General features: G+C 39.0%; 1 protein-coding gene across 6 annotated transcripts in view; it reads left to right on the top strand.

The window, feature by feature from the left end:
- The window catches only part of thsd7ba (thrombospondin, type I, domain containing 7Ba), a 277,286-nt gene that overhangs the window by 226,165 nt on the left and 36,207 nt on the right, over positions 1–14,914 (top strand). For 5 of the 6 annotated variants that reach the window (XM_058392433.1, XM_058392434.1, XM_058392435.1 and 2 more), the window contains 2 exons: positions 11,964–12,097; positions 14,036–14,300. In XM_058392433.1, coding sequence (XP_058248416.1) covers positions 11,964–12,097; positions 14,036–14,300 — 399 coding nt within the window. The remainder of the gene's footprint in view (positions 1–11,963; positions 12,098–14,035; positions 14,301–14,914) is intronic. The other variant, XM_058392436.1, reaches the window with a different exon arrangement.

Raw genomic sequence — 14,914 nt, forward strand, 5'->3', positions numbered from 1 at the left:
AGGAAAAAACTAAAGCAAGTATGGCATGTAGGACCTTGGGAATCCAAGACTCAGGGGATGTAGGACCTTGAGAATGAAGAAAAAGATTCTGGGAACAGAGAACCCAAAGAGTACAGGACTATTGGAACCTAGAGAAGGGTTCTGGTGAACACAGGATCATGGGAATATAAAACTGGGGAATATACAGGACTCTGGGAAGATAGAACCCTTGGAATGTAGAAGCCTTACATCGGACCTCCTGTTACTTTTATAATGTAGTGGCTTTAAATCAGGAATATTATTCCTCCTATGTAAGATAAGATAAGAATAAACCAGTGAAGTGGCTACAAAAGCTTTAAACTCACTCACACACACACACACACACACACTCTCGCTGGCCAGACTGAGACGTCTCTTTGCATTTCCAGTCTATTGTTCAGTTGCTCCCTGGAGCTTCATTTTCTGTTGGAGCTGCTCCAGTGTGCAGATGGTTTTCTGCTCTGTGCAGTGTTACACACACACACGTGTGCGCACACACACACACACACACACACACACCTTTATCAGCTAATTAGAGTGACAGAAGCACAACTGTGTGAAAATTGTGAATATTAAACACCCCCCCCCCCCCGCAATGGGATCCTCTTCTTTGATGAAAAGGTCAGTGGCGCTCCAGAGCGTAATTATCAGCCACGTCTCTAATCATGATTTACTTTCTGATATTGTAATTAATTAAGGGCTAATGGAGAGGAATGGTGTTTGCTTCTGCACCTTCATCTGAGGTCAGCGGGCAGAATTTGTGAAATTAATCATCACTTAAAGCAAGTCTCGGTGTGTGTGTGTGTGTGTGTGAGACAAGTTAAAATATTCATTTATCTCCTGCTCAGCTTATTCTCCGTATGGATGTTGACCTTTCCATTAGAGCTGTTTCTATTATACAGAATTAATTGTGGTTTGTGAAATCATGTTTGAATATATAAAGATTTAAAAGAGTCTTTCGTCTCTCTGTGTGTGTGTGTGTGTGTGTGTAGGGGTTAAACATCTCTGTAGGGTCTATTTTAGCTTTTATGTATCTAAGTAAAGACCATAAAAGGGTCTGTGAGTCCCAATAGGTCGCACAGTACAGCGGAGTTCAGACATCAGTGTGGGTCCGAATAAAACCCCAATTATCTGAGTAAGGACCTGATTAAGTTCTGAGAGTCTGAGCAGGGTGATGAGGAAGGTCCAAGGGCTTTAATAATCGAACTGTATGAACAAATTGATTTGTAAATTGTACAAAGGAGAGTTTCCACCAGAAATGTGGTGCTTAAATGAAAGGAGTTTGGGTAAATTGTCACACATGCTAACCGCGACTGACCAGCTTCGCGTCCTGCACGTGCTGCTGTTTTCTGTCCAGTTTTCACACCAGTTCAGTGTTTGTGGAACCGTTTTGTGTCATTTTGCATTAACACCCTTTTGAGTGACATGCTGTAATGGCTTCTTTAGATTTATCACACGTTTCACTGTTTATTCATCATTTTGTCATTTTGTGGCTCAGTGTTACCAAATGCACTGGATTATTTACAGATGATTGACATTTATTAACATTGGAACATGACTGTGAAAGAAATACTTTTATAAATCTGCTCAGAATTTTAGTTTGGCCATGAAAAGTTCATCCATCCATCCATCCATCCATCCATCCATCCATCCATCCATCCATCCATCCATCCATCTATCTATCTATCTATCTATCTATCTATCTATCTATCTATCTATCTATCTATCTATCTATCTATCTATCTATCTATCTATCCAGCCATCCAGCCATTCATTCATATATCAGTCCTTCCATCCATCCAACTATCTATCCATCTAGCCATCAATCTATCTATCTATCTGTCCATATATCAGTCCATCCATCCACCCATCCATCCATCTATCTATCCCTCCATATATCAGACCATCCATCCATCCATTCATCCATCCATCTAGTCATCCATCTATCTATCCGTCCATATATCGGTCCATCTATATGTGTAGACTTTGGAGAGTGCAAAAGTTTAGATGGAGACAATCACAAGGTGTAGATGTTTCTGAACACAGACCTGTAGACATCAGTGTAGTGTTTTAAAGGTCCATAGATCCACAGTGGAGTGAAAGCGCTCTCTCAGGGTCCATTAGTCTGTGCGAGTCGGGTCTAGAGGTCTGAGTCTGCACATTTAAACTTGGTTCAGCGGCATCCAAGCATTTGTCAAAAGAATTAGATTAGATCACATCGGAATACTTGAGTGCTGGCCACCAAAATATTATCCTCCTGTTCAAATGTGGTGAATCTAATCTGAATGGAAGAAGAAGTGCAGCAGGGTTTCAGCAGATGGCCGACCGCTTCTAGTGACCCGCACGAGGATATTCAACAATTCATGCTGTTTTCTTCTCAATAAGCAAAATGTCTGTTACAAGACAAGTGCAGGTGGGAAAAAAACAATAACACAAACTGTGAGTAGAAACTAAGCAAGAAAAATGTACAGACTGTGAACAAACTCCACATGAACAACTGACCTGAGCAGGTGATGTATGGTGAGGTGTGGTGAGGTATGGTGATGTATAGTGATGTATGGTGATGTATAGTGATGTATGGTGATGTATAGTGATGTATGGTGAGGTATGGTGATGTATGGTGATGTATAGAGTTATACAGTGATGTATGGTGATGTATAGAGTTATACAGTGATGTATGGTGATGTATAGAGTTATACAGTGATGTATGGTGATGTATAGAGTTATACAGTGAGGTATGGTGATGTATAGAGTTATACAGTGATGTATGGTGATGTATAGTGATGTATGGTGATGTATAGAGTTGTACAGTGATGTATGGTGATGTATAGAGTTATACAGTGATGTATGGTGATGTATAGAGTTATACAGTGAGGTATGGTGATGTATGGTGATGTATAGAGTTATACAGTGATGTATGGTGATGTATAGTGATGTATGGTGATGTATAGAGTTGTACAGTGATGTATGGTGATGTATAGAGTTATACAGTGATGTATGGTGATGTATAGAGTTATACAGTGAGGTATGGTGATGTATGGTGATGTATAGAGTTATACAGTGATGTATGGTGATGTATAGAGTTATACAGTGATGTATGGTGATGTACAGAGTTATACAGTGATGTATGGTGATGTATAGAGTTATACAGTGATGTATGGTGATGTATAGAGTTATACAGTGATGTATGGTGATGTACAGAGTTATACAGTGATGTATGGTGATGTATAGAGTTATACAGTGATGTATGGTGATGTAGAGAGTTATACAGTGATGTATGGTGATGTAGAGAGTTATACAGTGAGGTATGGTGATGTAGAGAGTTATACAGTGATGTATGGTGATGTATAGAGTTACACAGTGAGGTATGGTGATGTATGGTAATGTATAGTGATGTATGGTGAGGTATGGTGATGTATAGAGTTACACAGTGAGGTATGGTGATGTATAGTGATGTATAGTGATGTATAGTGATGTATAGTGATGTATGGTGATGTATGGTAATGTATAGTGATGTATGGTGATGTATAGAGTTACACAGTGAGGTATGGTGATGTATGGTAATGTATAGTGATGTATAGTGATGTATGGTGAGGTATGGTGATGTATGGTAATGTATAGTGATGTATGGTGATGTATAGAGTTACACAGTGAGGTATGGTGATGTATAGTGATGTATAGTGATGTATAGTGATGTATAGTGATGTATGGTGATGTATGGTAATGTATAGTGATGTATGGTGATGTATAGAGTTACACAGTGAGGTATGGTGATGTATGGTAATGTATAGTGATGTATAGTGATGTATGGTGAGGTATGGTGATGTATGGTAATGTATAGTGATGTATGGTGATGTATAGAGTTACACAGTGAGATATGGTGATGTATGGTAATGTATATTGATGTATAGTGATGTATGGTGAGGTATGGTGATGTATAGAGTTATACAGTGATGTATGGTGATGTATAGAGTTATACGGTGATGTATGGTGATGTATAGAGTTACACAGTGAGGTATGGTGATGTATAGTGATGTATAGTGATGTATAGTGATGTATAGTGATGTATGGTGAGGTATGGTGATGTATAGTGATGTATAGTGATGTATAGTGATGTATGGTGATGTATAGTGATGTATAGTGATGTATAGTGATGTATAGTGATGTATAGTGATGTATGGTGAGGTATGGTGATGTATGGTAATGTATAGTGATGTATGGTGATGTATAGAGTTACACAGTGAGGTATGGTGATGTATAGTGATGTATAGTGATGTATAGTGATGTATGGTGAGGTATGGTGATGTATAGTGATGTATAGTGATGTATAGTGATGTATGGTGATGTATAGTGATGTATAGTGATGTATAGTGATGTATGGTGAGGTATGGTGATGTATGGTAATGTATAGTGATGTATGGTGATGTATAGAGTTACACAGTGAGGTATGGTGATGTATGGTAATGTATAGTGATGTATAGTGATGTATGGTGATGTATAGAGTTACACAGTGAGGTATGGTGATGTATAGTGATGTATGGTGATGTATAGTGATGTATAGTGATGTATAGTGATGTATGGTGAGGTATGGTGATGTATGGTAATGTATAGTGATGTATGGTGATGTATGGTGAGGTATGGTGATGTATAGAGTTATACAGTGATGTATGGTGATGTATAGAGTTATACAGTGATGTATGGTGATGTATAGAGTTATACAGTGATGTATGGTGATGTATAGAGTTATACAGTGATGTATGGTGATGTACAGAGTTATACAGTGATGTATGGTGATGTACAGAGTTATACAGTGATGTATGGTGATGTACAGAGTTATACAGTGATGTATGGTGATGTATAGAGTTATACAGTGATGTATGGTGATGTATAGTGATGTATAGAGTTACACAGTGAGGTATGGTGATGTATGGTAATGTATAGTGATGTATAGTGATGTATGGTGATGTATAGAGTTACACAGTGAGGTATGGTGATGTATGGTAATGTATAGTGATGTATGGTGAGGTATGGTGATGTATGGTAATGTATAGTGATGTATAGTGATGTATGGTGAGGTATGGTGATGTATGGTGATGTATAGAGTTATACAGTGATGTATGGTGATGTATAGAGTTATACAGTGATGTATGGTGATGTATAGAGTTATACAGTGATGTATGGTGATGTATAGAGTTATACAGTGATGTATGGTGATGTATAGAGTTATACAGTGATGTATGGTGATGTATAGAGTTATACAGTGATGTATGGTGATGTATAGAGTTATACAGTGATGTATGGTGATGTATAGAGTTATACAGTGATGTATGGTGATGTATGGTGATGTATAGAGTTACACAGTGAGGTATGGTGATGTATGGTGATGTATAGAGTTACACAGTGAGGTATGGTGATGTATGGTAATGTATAGTGATGTATGGTGAGGTATGGTGATGTATGGTAATGTATAGTGATGTATAGTGATGTATGGTGAGGTATGGTGATGTATGGTGATGTATAGAGTTATACAGTGATGTATGGTGATGTATAGAGTTATTCAGTGATGTATGGTGATGTATAGAGTTATACAGTGATGTATGGTGATGTATAGAGTTATACAGTGATGTATGGTGATGTATAGAGTTATACAGTGATGTATGGTGATGTATAGAGTTATACAGTGATGTATGGTGATGTATGGTGATGTATAGAGTTATACAGTGATGTATGGTGATGTATAGAGTTATACAGTGAGGTATGGTGATGTATGGTGATGTATAGAGTTATACAGTGATGTATGGTGATGTATAGAGTTATACAGTGATGTATGGTGATGTATAGAGTTATACAGTGATGTATGGTGATGTATAGAGTTATACAGTGATGTATGGTGATGTATAGAGTTATACAGTGATGTATGGTGATGTATAGAATTATACAGTGATGTATGGTGATGTATAGAGTTATACAGTGATGTATGGTGATGTATAGAGTTATACAGTGATGTATGGTGATGTATAGAGTTATACAGTGATGTATGGTGATGTATAGAGTTATACAGTGATGTATGGTGATGTATAGAGTTATACAGTGATGTATGGTGATGTATAGAATTATACAGTGATGTATGGTGATGTATAGAGTTATACAGTGATGTATGGTGATGTATAGAGTTATACAGTGATGTATGGTGATGTATAGAGTTATACAGTGATGTATGGTGATGTATAGAGTTATACAGTGATGTATGGTGATGTATAGAGTTATACAGTGATGTATGGTGATGTACAGAGTTATACAGTGATGTATGGTGATGTATAGAGTTATACAGTGAGGTATGGTGATGTATGGTGATGTATAGAGTTATACAGTGATGTATGGTGATGTATAGAGTTATACAGTGATGTATGGTGATGTATAGAGTTATACAGTGATGTATGGTGATGTATAGAATTATACAGTGATGTATGGTGATGTATAGAGTTATACAGTGATGTATGGTGATGTATAGAGTTATACAGTGATGTATGGTGATGTATAGAGTTATACAGTGATGTATGGTGATGTATAGAGTTATACAGTGATGTATGGTGATGTATAGAGTTATACAGTGATGTATGGTGATGTACAGAGTTATACAGTGATGTATGGTGATGTATAGAGTTATACAGTGAGGTATGGTGATGTATGGTGATGTATAGAGTTATACAGTGATGTATGGTGATGTATAGAGTTATACAGTGATGTATGGTGATGTATAGAGTTATACAGTGATGTATGGTGATGTATAGAATTATACAGTGATGTATGGTGATGTATAGAATTATACAGTGATGTATGGTGATGTATAGAGTTATACAGTGATGTATGGTGATGTATAGAGTTATACAGTGATGTATGGTGATGTATAGAGTTATACAGTGATGTATGGTGATGTATAGAGTTATACAGTGATGTATGGTGATGTATAGAGTTATACAGTGATGTATGGTGATGTATAGAGTTATACAGTGATGTATGGTGATGTATAGAGTTATACAGTGATGTATGGTGATGTATAGAGTTATACAGTGATGTATGGTGATGTATAGAGTTATACAGTGATGTATGGTGATGTATAGAGTTATACAGTGATGTATGGTGATGTATAGAGTTATACAGTGATGTATGGTGATGTATAGAGTTATACAGTGATGTATGGTGATGTACTAAAAATATTAGTTCATGAATATAATACAGTGACTGATCTGGGATATGAATGTAGTTTTGCTGTTAGAGCAACAACCAGAGAGAGAGAATAAATAAATAAATAAATAAATAAATAAATAAATAAATAAATAAATAAATAAATAAATAAATAAACAATCACATAAGCATCGTAAATAAAAGAGGAACAAAGCACAGACGCTGTAGCCTAGTGAGGTGGAGATATATAACAGAAATGAGGAAACGTGTGTGACACGAGTGTGTGTTGTGTTCAGCTGCTGATCTCGGATATCCGATCATCGTCTGGAGATCTGATCAACTCTTCATTGATTATTTATTGATAAGTTATCATTTTTTCTCACTGATAAAATTTGGTATATTCATTGCATTTTGGCTGTGCAGTTTTCCAATGTTTTATTTCATGCTCAAATACGACGTGATCTGCTGTCGAGTCTGTTAGTAAATCAGATCTTTTAAATCTGTGAGATCTTCAGGAGGATCTGCTGCAGGAAGCCTGAAGAGTGAAGCGAATGTAAACGTGTAAAGAGAGAGAGATCAGATGAAGTGAGCGTGGTGTGCCGATGGAGTCGAGTGCTGAAGCTTTACATATCTGTGTGTGTGTGTGTGTTTGTGTGTGTGTGTGTGTTTGTGTGTGTGTCTGTGTGTGTGTGTGTGTGTGTGTGTTTGTCTGTGTGTGACACGTCTCAGAGCTCCAGAGCAGGAGAGGATTTACTCCTAACACGGCTCTTATCTAACTGAAGAGAGGGATGATAAAGACGTTCTCTCTCTCTCTCTCTCTCTCTCTCTCTCGTGTGTGTGCGTGTGTCTGTGTGTCTGTGTGTGTGTTAAAAAAGATGATTTTTTTCTAAGTATAAACCTGTGCTGCCTCCTAAAATATAACTTATATCATTAAATATAATATATATTTATATCATTTAATTATTATAGAGTGTAATAATTATATTCATTTGTTTTACCTTGCAGAAATTAAATTAAAATGAAATTGAGTAGAAATAAAACCATACTAGAAGCCAAATAATATTAGAAATCATCTTAGCATGAGCTGAATTTTGGAATCAGGGTCATTTCTGACATGAGGTGTGATTTGTTTTGTTGAATTTTGTGATTATTATTATGTGTGTGTATATATATATATATATATACATATGATTTAATTATATATTAATTACATGTATTATTTTATAATAATAATAATAATAATAACAATAATAGCATTGTATTGTATTATTAGTCTATTATTTAGTATTATTAATTATTTATTATAGTATTTTTTAACATTATTATAATAGTCCAGTTTCAGCTAATAACCAAAAAAATCATTAAAAATTAAACACCAGTATAACAATTTTATTTTATTGACCAGGTTTATATTCATCAATAATGTAATTAAAATGTTCCCTCCAAGGAACACCTGTGTGTGTGTGTGTGTGTGTGTGTTTAATAAAGCAGCCTGTCCACATGTCCAGAAACCAGAAAGAGCGACTCTCACGTCGTAGCGAGTCTGGCGTCATTAATCCCGCCTTGCTGCCTCGCCCGTCTCGGGTCTGATAACGACGTCACTTTCATTCAGATCGTTATCTTGGTTAGACCTGAAGAGTGTGATGTTCCTGTATCAGAAGCACTTCATCACAACACGCTTCAGTTCTTCATTTCTCTGAGCTAGCGTGTCAGGTCTCGTTATCGCGTCTCTGTTAGCCTGAGTGAACTGTGTTTGTTTGTTTGTTTGTTTACAGTAAAGATCACTAAATTGTGTTAAGCTTCAGTTGTGAGGAAACAGGATTTCTCTGGAGTGAGTTAACACCGCTGTACTGGTTCTGTACTGGTTTTATTATTCTGACTGAACAAACCAGCTTCATCCTCACAAGCTCCGCCCACTGTGGCATGTCTGATCTCCTTCGTAGACTTTTGTAAGAGTTTAGTCTGATCTAATCTCACCCATATTAAACATTCCAGTCTAGTTTTTGGAATTAGAATCTGATCACTCATAAAAAAATCTTTTGTAATTTTTGTACATTTCTGATCTACAGTAACAGTAACAGTAACAGGGACAAACACTAAACTAGACTGCACCAGTAGGGGAAGCTTTAGTGCTCATGGCACTCAGAGTACTCAGGGTGCATATGGTGCTGATTGTACTGAGGGTGCTTATGGTGGTATGGCATGGTACTCAGGGTGCTCAAAGTACTAAGGGTACTTATGGTGTTTGTGGTATTCAGGGTTCTCAGGGTGTTTATGGTGCTCAAGGGTCTCTGTACTTATGGTACACATGGAACTCTGAGTACTCATGTTACCCAGGGTGCTTATGGTGCTCATGGTACACATGGTGGTCAAGGTATGTATGGTGCATTAGGGTGCTCAGGGTACTGAGGGGTGTGCATGGTGCTCATAGTACTCAGAGTACTCATGGTACTGAGGGGTATGCATGGTGCTCATAATACTCAGGCTACTTACGGTACTCAGAGTGTTCATGGTGCTCATGGTACTCAGTGTACTTATGGTACATATGGTACTCATGGTGCTTATGGTACTCAGTGTACTTATGTTACTTAGGGTACTTATGGTACTGAGGGTTATGCATGGTGCTGATAGTACTCAGAGTACTCATGGTAAACATGGTGCTCATAATACTCAGTTTACTTATGGTACTCAGTGTACTTACAGTACTCAGGGTACTCATGGTACTTATGAGCTTCATGTACAGACACACTGCACCAGGAAGTGGACGCTGATAAACTAACGGCTTTACGCTTTCTCTCCTTCCCTTTCTTTCCCGTCTGCTCACCGCACTGCTGATACGGACGTGGACGAAGGCTCAGGTCAGTAACACTTGCTCTCTTTTTGCCCTTCTCTCCTCCTTCTTCATTCTCTCCATCCCTCCATCATCGATTTGATGCTGTTGCTCTGTCGAATCAAGGAACTCTCAAGAACTAAGTAACTCATTCTGCAGGATAGAAAAAGAAAAGATGATGAAAAGGATGGCAGGAGAAGGAAAGAGAAATAAGAGTGTGGGATGTGTACTTGGACCATTAAGGGGCGGGGCTTAAACAGGATTATTGCTTTTCATTTCTTAGAACCCTGAGCCAGGGTTCCTCGTATTTAATTAATAACAGAACTCTTAAAGAATCAGTTTTTCCTAAGAAGATAAATAAATAAAAAAAGCTATTGATGATGTCACAAGATCTTGTAAATGGCCAATAGGATTTAAGCTCCGCCCATCTTTATTTAGAGGAAAAAGAAGATGAAGGGATGAAAGGGAAGTTTGAAAGAACAAAGAGTTAGCTGGTAGGAAAGATGAAACGTGAAGACAAGATGAAGAAAGAGAAAATAGAGTGAGAGAGAAATGGGGGACTAATAAAAGGAGAGAGGGAGGAAAGAAAGAATAAAAGAAAGAGATGGAGCAAATGAAAGAATAGAAAGGGATGGATTCAGATTGGGAAGAAAGAAAAATATGAAATGTTAGATGGAGAATTAAAAGACAAGAATGGACAGAGGAAAGAGGGACAGAGAAAAAAAACAAAGTGAGACAGGAATAAAAGAGGGATAGAGAAAGAAAGGAAGGAGGCAAGGAAAGAAGGGTGGATAGAAAGAGTTAAAAGATCTGAAAAGGGAAGACCAGATAGATTTGGAGGAAAAACAGAGTGAGAGAAAGTGAGAGAAAGAAGCTAGAGAGATGAATGGAGGATGGAAAGAGAGATAGAAAAAGATGATAGAAGAATGTGGGTGAAAGAAAAAGGGAAACTATGGAGAGACACAGAAGACAAGATGAATTGAGAGAGAGAGAGAGAGAGAGAAAGATAGAGAGACACACAGAGAGAGAGAGAGAGAGAGAGAGAGAGAGAAAGAGACAGAGAGAGAGAGAGAGAGAGAGAGAGAGGGAGAGAGAGCGAAAGAGAGATGGAGAAAGATAGAGAGAGTAGATGCTTTATTTAAAGCAGAGCGATGGAGAGAACTCGTCTTCCTCTGTCTGCTGCTCGTTTATTCTGTCGTTCTTCTGCACTGAAAGAGAAGATGAGTGGCTCTTTAATGCAGCGTGTGATCACCGTGTTTAAATCAGCCTCTCCGGAATCTTTACCATGTTTATCACTCGCTTCCTCTCGTTTACTCATCACTCGCTCATCTCTTAAACATCGTCTTTAAAAGTTTATTAGGACCCAGAGAGAGAGAGAGAGAGAGAGAGAGAGAGAGAGAGAGAGTAAATGGTAATGAAAGAGGCAGAACAAAACAAAAGAAGAAGAGAGAAAAGAGAGAGAGAAATAGAAATGGTGAGGAAGAAATGAGGGAAAATGTGAAAGCAAATAGAAAAGAGGGAACGATTGAGTGAGAGAGAAAAGAACACGACAGGACAAGAGAAAGAAATGAAAAAGAAATGAGAATAAAGACGAGAGGGAAAAGGGGGAGGGAAGACAGCGAAAGAAAAATGAGAAGAGAGCGATAGAGAGAATTGAAAAAAGAAAGCATGATTAGAGAAAGAAGGAGGAGTCACTATCACTTCGTTTTTGCATCACTCTTTCCTTTCAGTGGAGAAGTGGAGGATAATGAACAGATGGAGGACAGATGGAGATATCCACCGCATTTACTGTTACTGTAGCCACTCCCACTTCATTAACATAGCAAATCTATGCAGATTTATGCACATCATTCATTGTTTGATGTTAGAAAGGTAATATCTTATATAAAGATACATGTGTGTGTGTGTGTGTGTGTGTGTGTGTGTGTAGGTGTCTGAGGTCGTGCCGTGTCGGGGTGTGTGTGCAGTGTATCAGTGGGTGACCGAGTCCTGGTCCTTCTGCTCCATCAACACGGTGGACGAAGGGAGCGCGTGCGGGGAGGGAGTGCAGAGCCGCAAGATCCGGTACACACATACACACACATGAAGTATACTCAAAGTAACACACACATTACACAAGGTTTTATACACACACACACACACACACACACACTCTGAGAGCGTGGTCTAAACACACGGTTATTACGCTGAGTCATGCCGTCACCTCCTGTATAATTACAGTTAAAGCGTCTTCACATCATGACAGAATTACTGTAATTAAACACGACATCTCTGAGAGCGCTTCATCTCCTCTGAGCCGTTACTATGGCAACACACACACACACACACACACACACACACACACACATACACAATGCCAAAACTGGAACAATAACCGCTTCAATAGCTAAGAGTTAGCTAAATGATGATTTAGCATCTTTCACTATGTGTGTTTTAGGATAAAAAAGACAAATATTAATCATTATCTGTAAATATCTGTCGGATGGTTGGATTGTGTCTATATCTGTCTGTATATCTGTCAGTATATCTGTCTGTCTGTATATCCATCTGTATATCTGTCTGTCTGTATATCCATCTGCCTGTCTGTCTGTATCTCAGTCTGTCTGTACATCTGCCTGTCTGTCTGTATATCTGTCTGACTGTTTTTATATCTGTCTCTCTGTATATCCATCTGTATATCTGTCTGTCTGTATATCCATCTGCCTGTCTGTCTGTATCTCAGTCTGTCTGTATATCTGTCAGTATATCTGTCTGTCTGTATCTCTGTCTCTATATCTGTCTGTCTGTGTATCCATCTGCCTGTCTCTCTGTATCTCTGTCTGTCTGTATATCTGTCAGTATATCTGTCTGTCTGTATATCCATCTGCCTGTCTGTCTGTATCTCTGTCTGTCTGTACATCTGCCTGTCTGTCTGTTTGGCTGCCTGTCTCTCTGTCTGACTGTTTTTATATCTGTCTGTCTGTCTGTATCTCTGTCTGTCTGTCTGTATATCTGTCTGCCTGTATATCTGACTATCTGTCTGTGTTTCTGTCTGTCTGTCTCTCTGTCTATCTGTGTATCTGTCTGCCTGTATATCTGACTGTCTGGATATCTATCTGTCTGTGTTTCTGTCTGTCTGTCTGCTTGCTTGGCTTCCTGACTGTCTGCCTGTATCTCTGTCTGTATATCTGTCTCTCTGTCTAAAACTCTGTATATCTGTCTGTCTGTCTGTTTGCTTGGCTGCCTGACTGTCTGCCTGTATCTCTGTCTGTATATCTGTCTCTCTGTCTAAAACTCTGTATATCTGTCTGTCTGTGTGTTTGGCTGCCTGACTGTCTGTATATCTGTCTGTCTGTCTGTCTGTAGTTATATATATCTGTCTGTCTGTATAACTGACTCTCTGTATATCTGATTGTCTCTTTGTGTTTCTGTCTGTCTGTCTCACTGTCTGTATATCTGTCTGATTGTCTGTTTATCTGTCTGTCTGTCAGTATAAGTTTCAGATTCTGACTGTATATCAGTCTGTGTGTATGGGTGTACATCTGTGTATCTGTTCTTCTGTCTGTCTGTATATCTCTCTGTCTGCCTGCCTGTCTGTCTGTCTGTCATTCTGTTGCTCTGTGCCTCTTCCCTGTCTGTCTGTCTATCTTCCTATCTGTCTGTTTGCCTTACAGCATAACTGTTGCAACATTTATCAGTTCATATATCAAGGTATGCAGAAAGATACACAGACAGACAGACAGAGAGACAGACAGAGAGACAGACAGAGAGACAGACAGAGAGACAGAGAGAGAGACAGACAGAGGAAACAGGAAAAGATTAAAAGGAGGAATACACAGTCAGAGGTAAACATATACAAATGAATACTTTATTGTTACTGTAAGGGATTCTTTTGCAGCACAGTGCAATACAGACGTGTCAAACAGGAAATCAGTGAAAAATGAACACACACACACACACACACACACACACACACACAAATAACTCCCTTCTCCTTCTCTCTCTCTCTCTCTCTCTCTGTAGGTGTGTACTGCGTGGTGATGGTGTTAATGAGAGTCACAGTGTTAATGACTCTCTGTGTGATCAGGACGACATTCCTGCTCAAGCTCGCACCTGCACACTGCCTTGTCCTGATGGCTGTGTAATGTCACCCTGGAGTCACTGGAGTTCGTGTCCCATGGTAACAACCCCAGATCTCTCAGGTCACCATGACAATAGAAACAGGGCACAGGGTAATGGAACTGAAAAGAGGACTTACAGGGCTGAAGACAGGACCTGCAAGGATAAGGTGAAGTGAGCAACAAAACAGAAGCTATGGGAATGGAGTGGAAACAGGATCTGTGGAAATGAGGTGGAGATGGAACTATGGGTTGGAACGAGGGTGGAAACAGAACCGTAATAAGATGGGTGGGGATAAAAAAAAGGATCTGTTGCAATGGAGTGGAGATGATAAGGGGATAGGGTCATGTCTGAGAAAGGATCAATGAGAATGAGGTGGAACAGAGACAAGATCACTGGGAATGTGTTTGGGATGAATACAGGCCCAGTGGGACTGAGGTTTGGATAGGGACAGATGGGGACAGAAACTTGAGACAGAGCCTTCAGGAATGGGGTGGGGATTGAGACAGGACCTATGGGAATGGGGTGGGGATTGAGACAGGACCTATGGGAATTGGGTGGGGATTGAGACAGGACCTATGGGAATGGGGTGGGGATTGAGACAGGACCTATGGGAAATTGGGTGGGGATTGAGACAGGACCTATTGGAATGGGGTGAGGATTGAGACAGGACCTATGGGAATTGAGTGGGGATTGAGACAGGACCTATGGGAATTGGGTGGGGATTGAGACAGGACCTATGGGAATTGGGTGGGGATTGAGACAGGACCTATTGGAATGTAG

This window comes from Hemibagrus wyckioides, linkage group LG06, assembly GCF_019097595.1.
Source record: "Hemibagrus wyckioides isolate EC202008001 linkage group LG06, SWU_Hwy_1.0, whole genome shotgun sequence".
NCBI classification, from domain to species: domain Eukaryota; kingdom Metazoa; phylum Chordata; class Actinopteri; order Siluriformes; family Bagridae; genus Hemibagrus; species Hemibagrus wyckioides.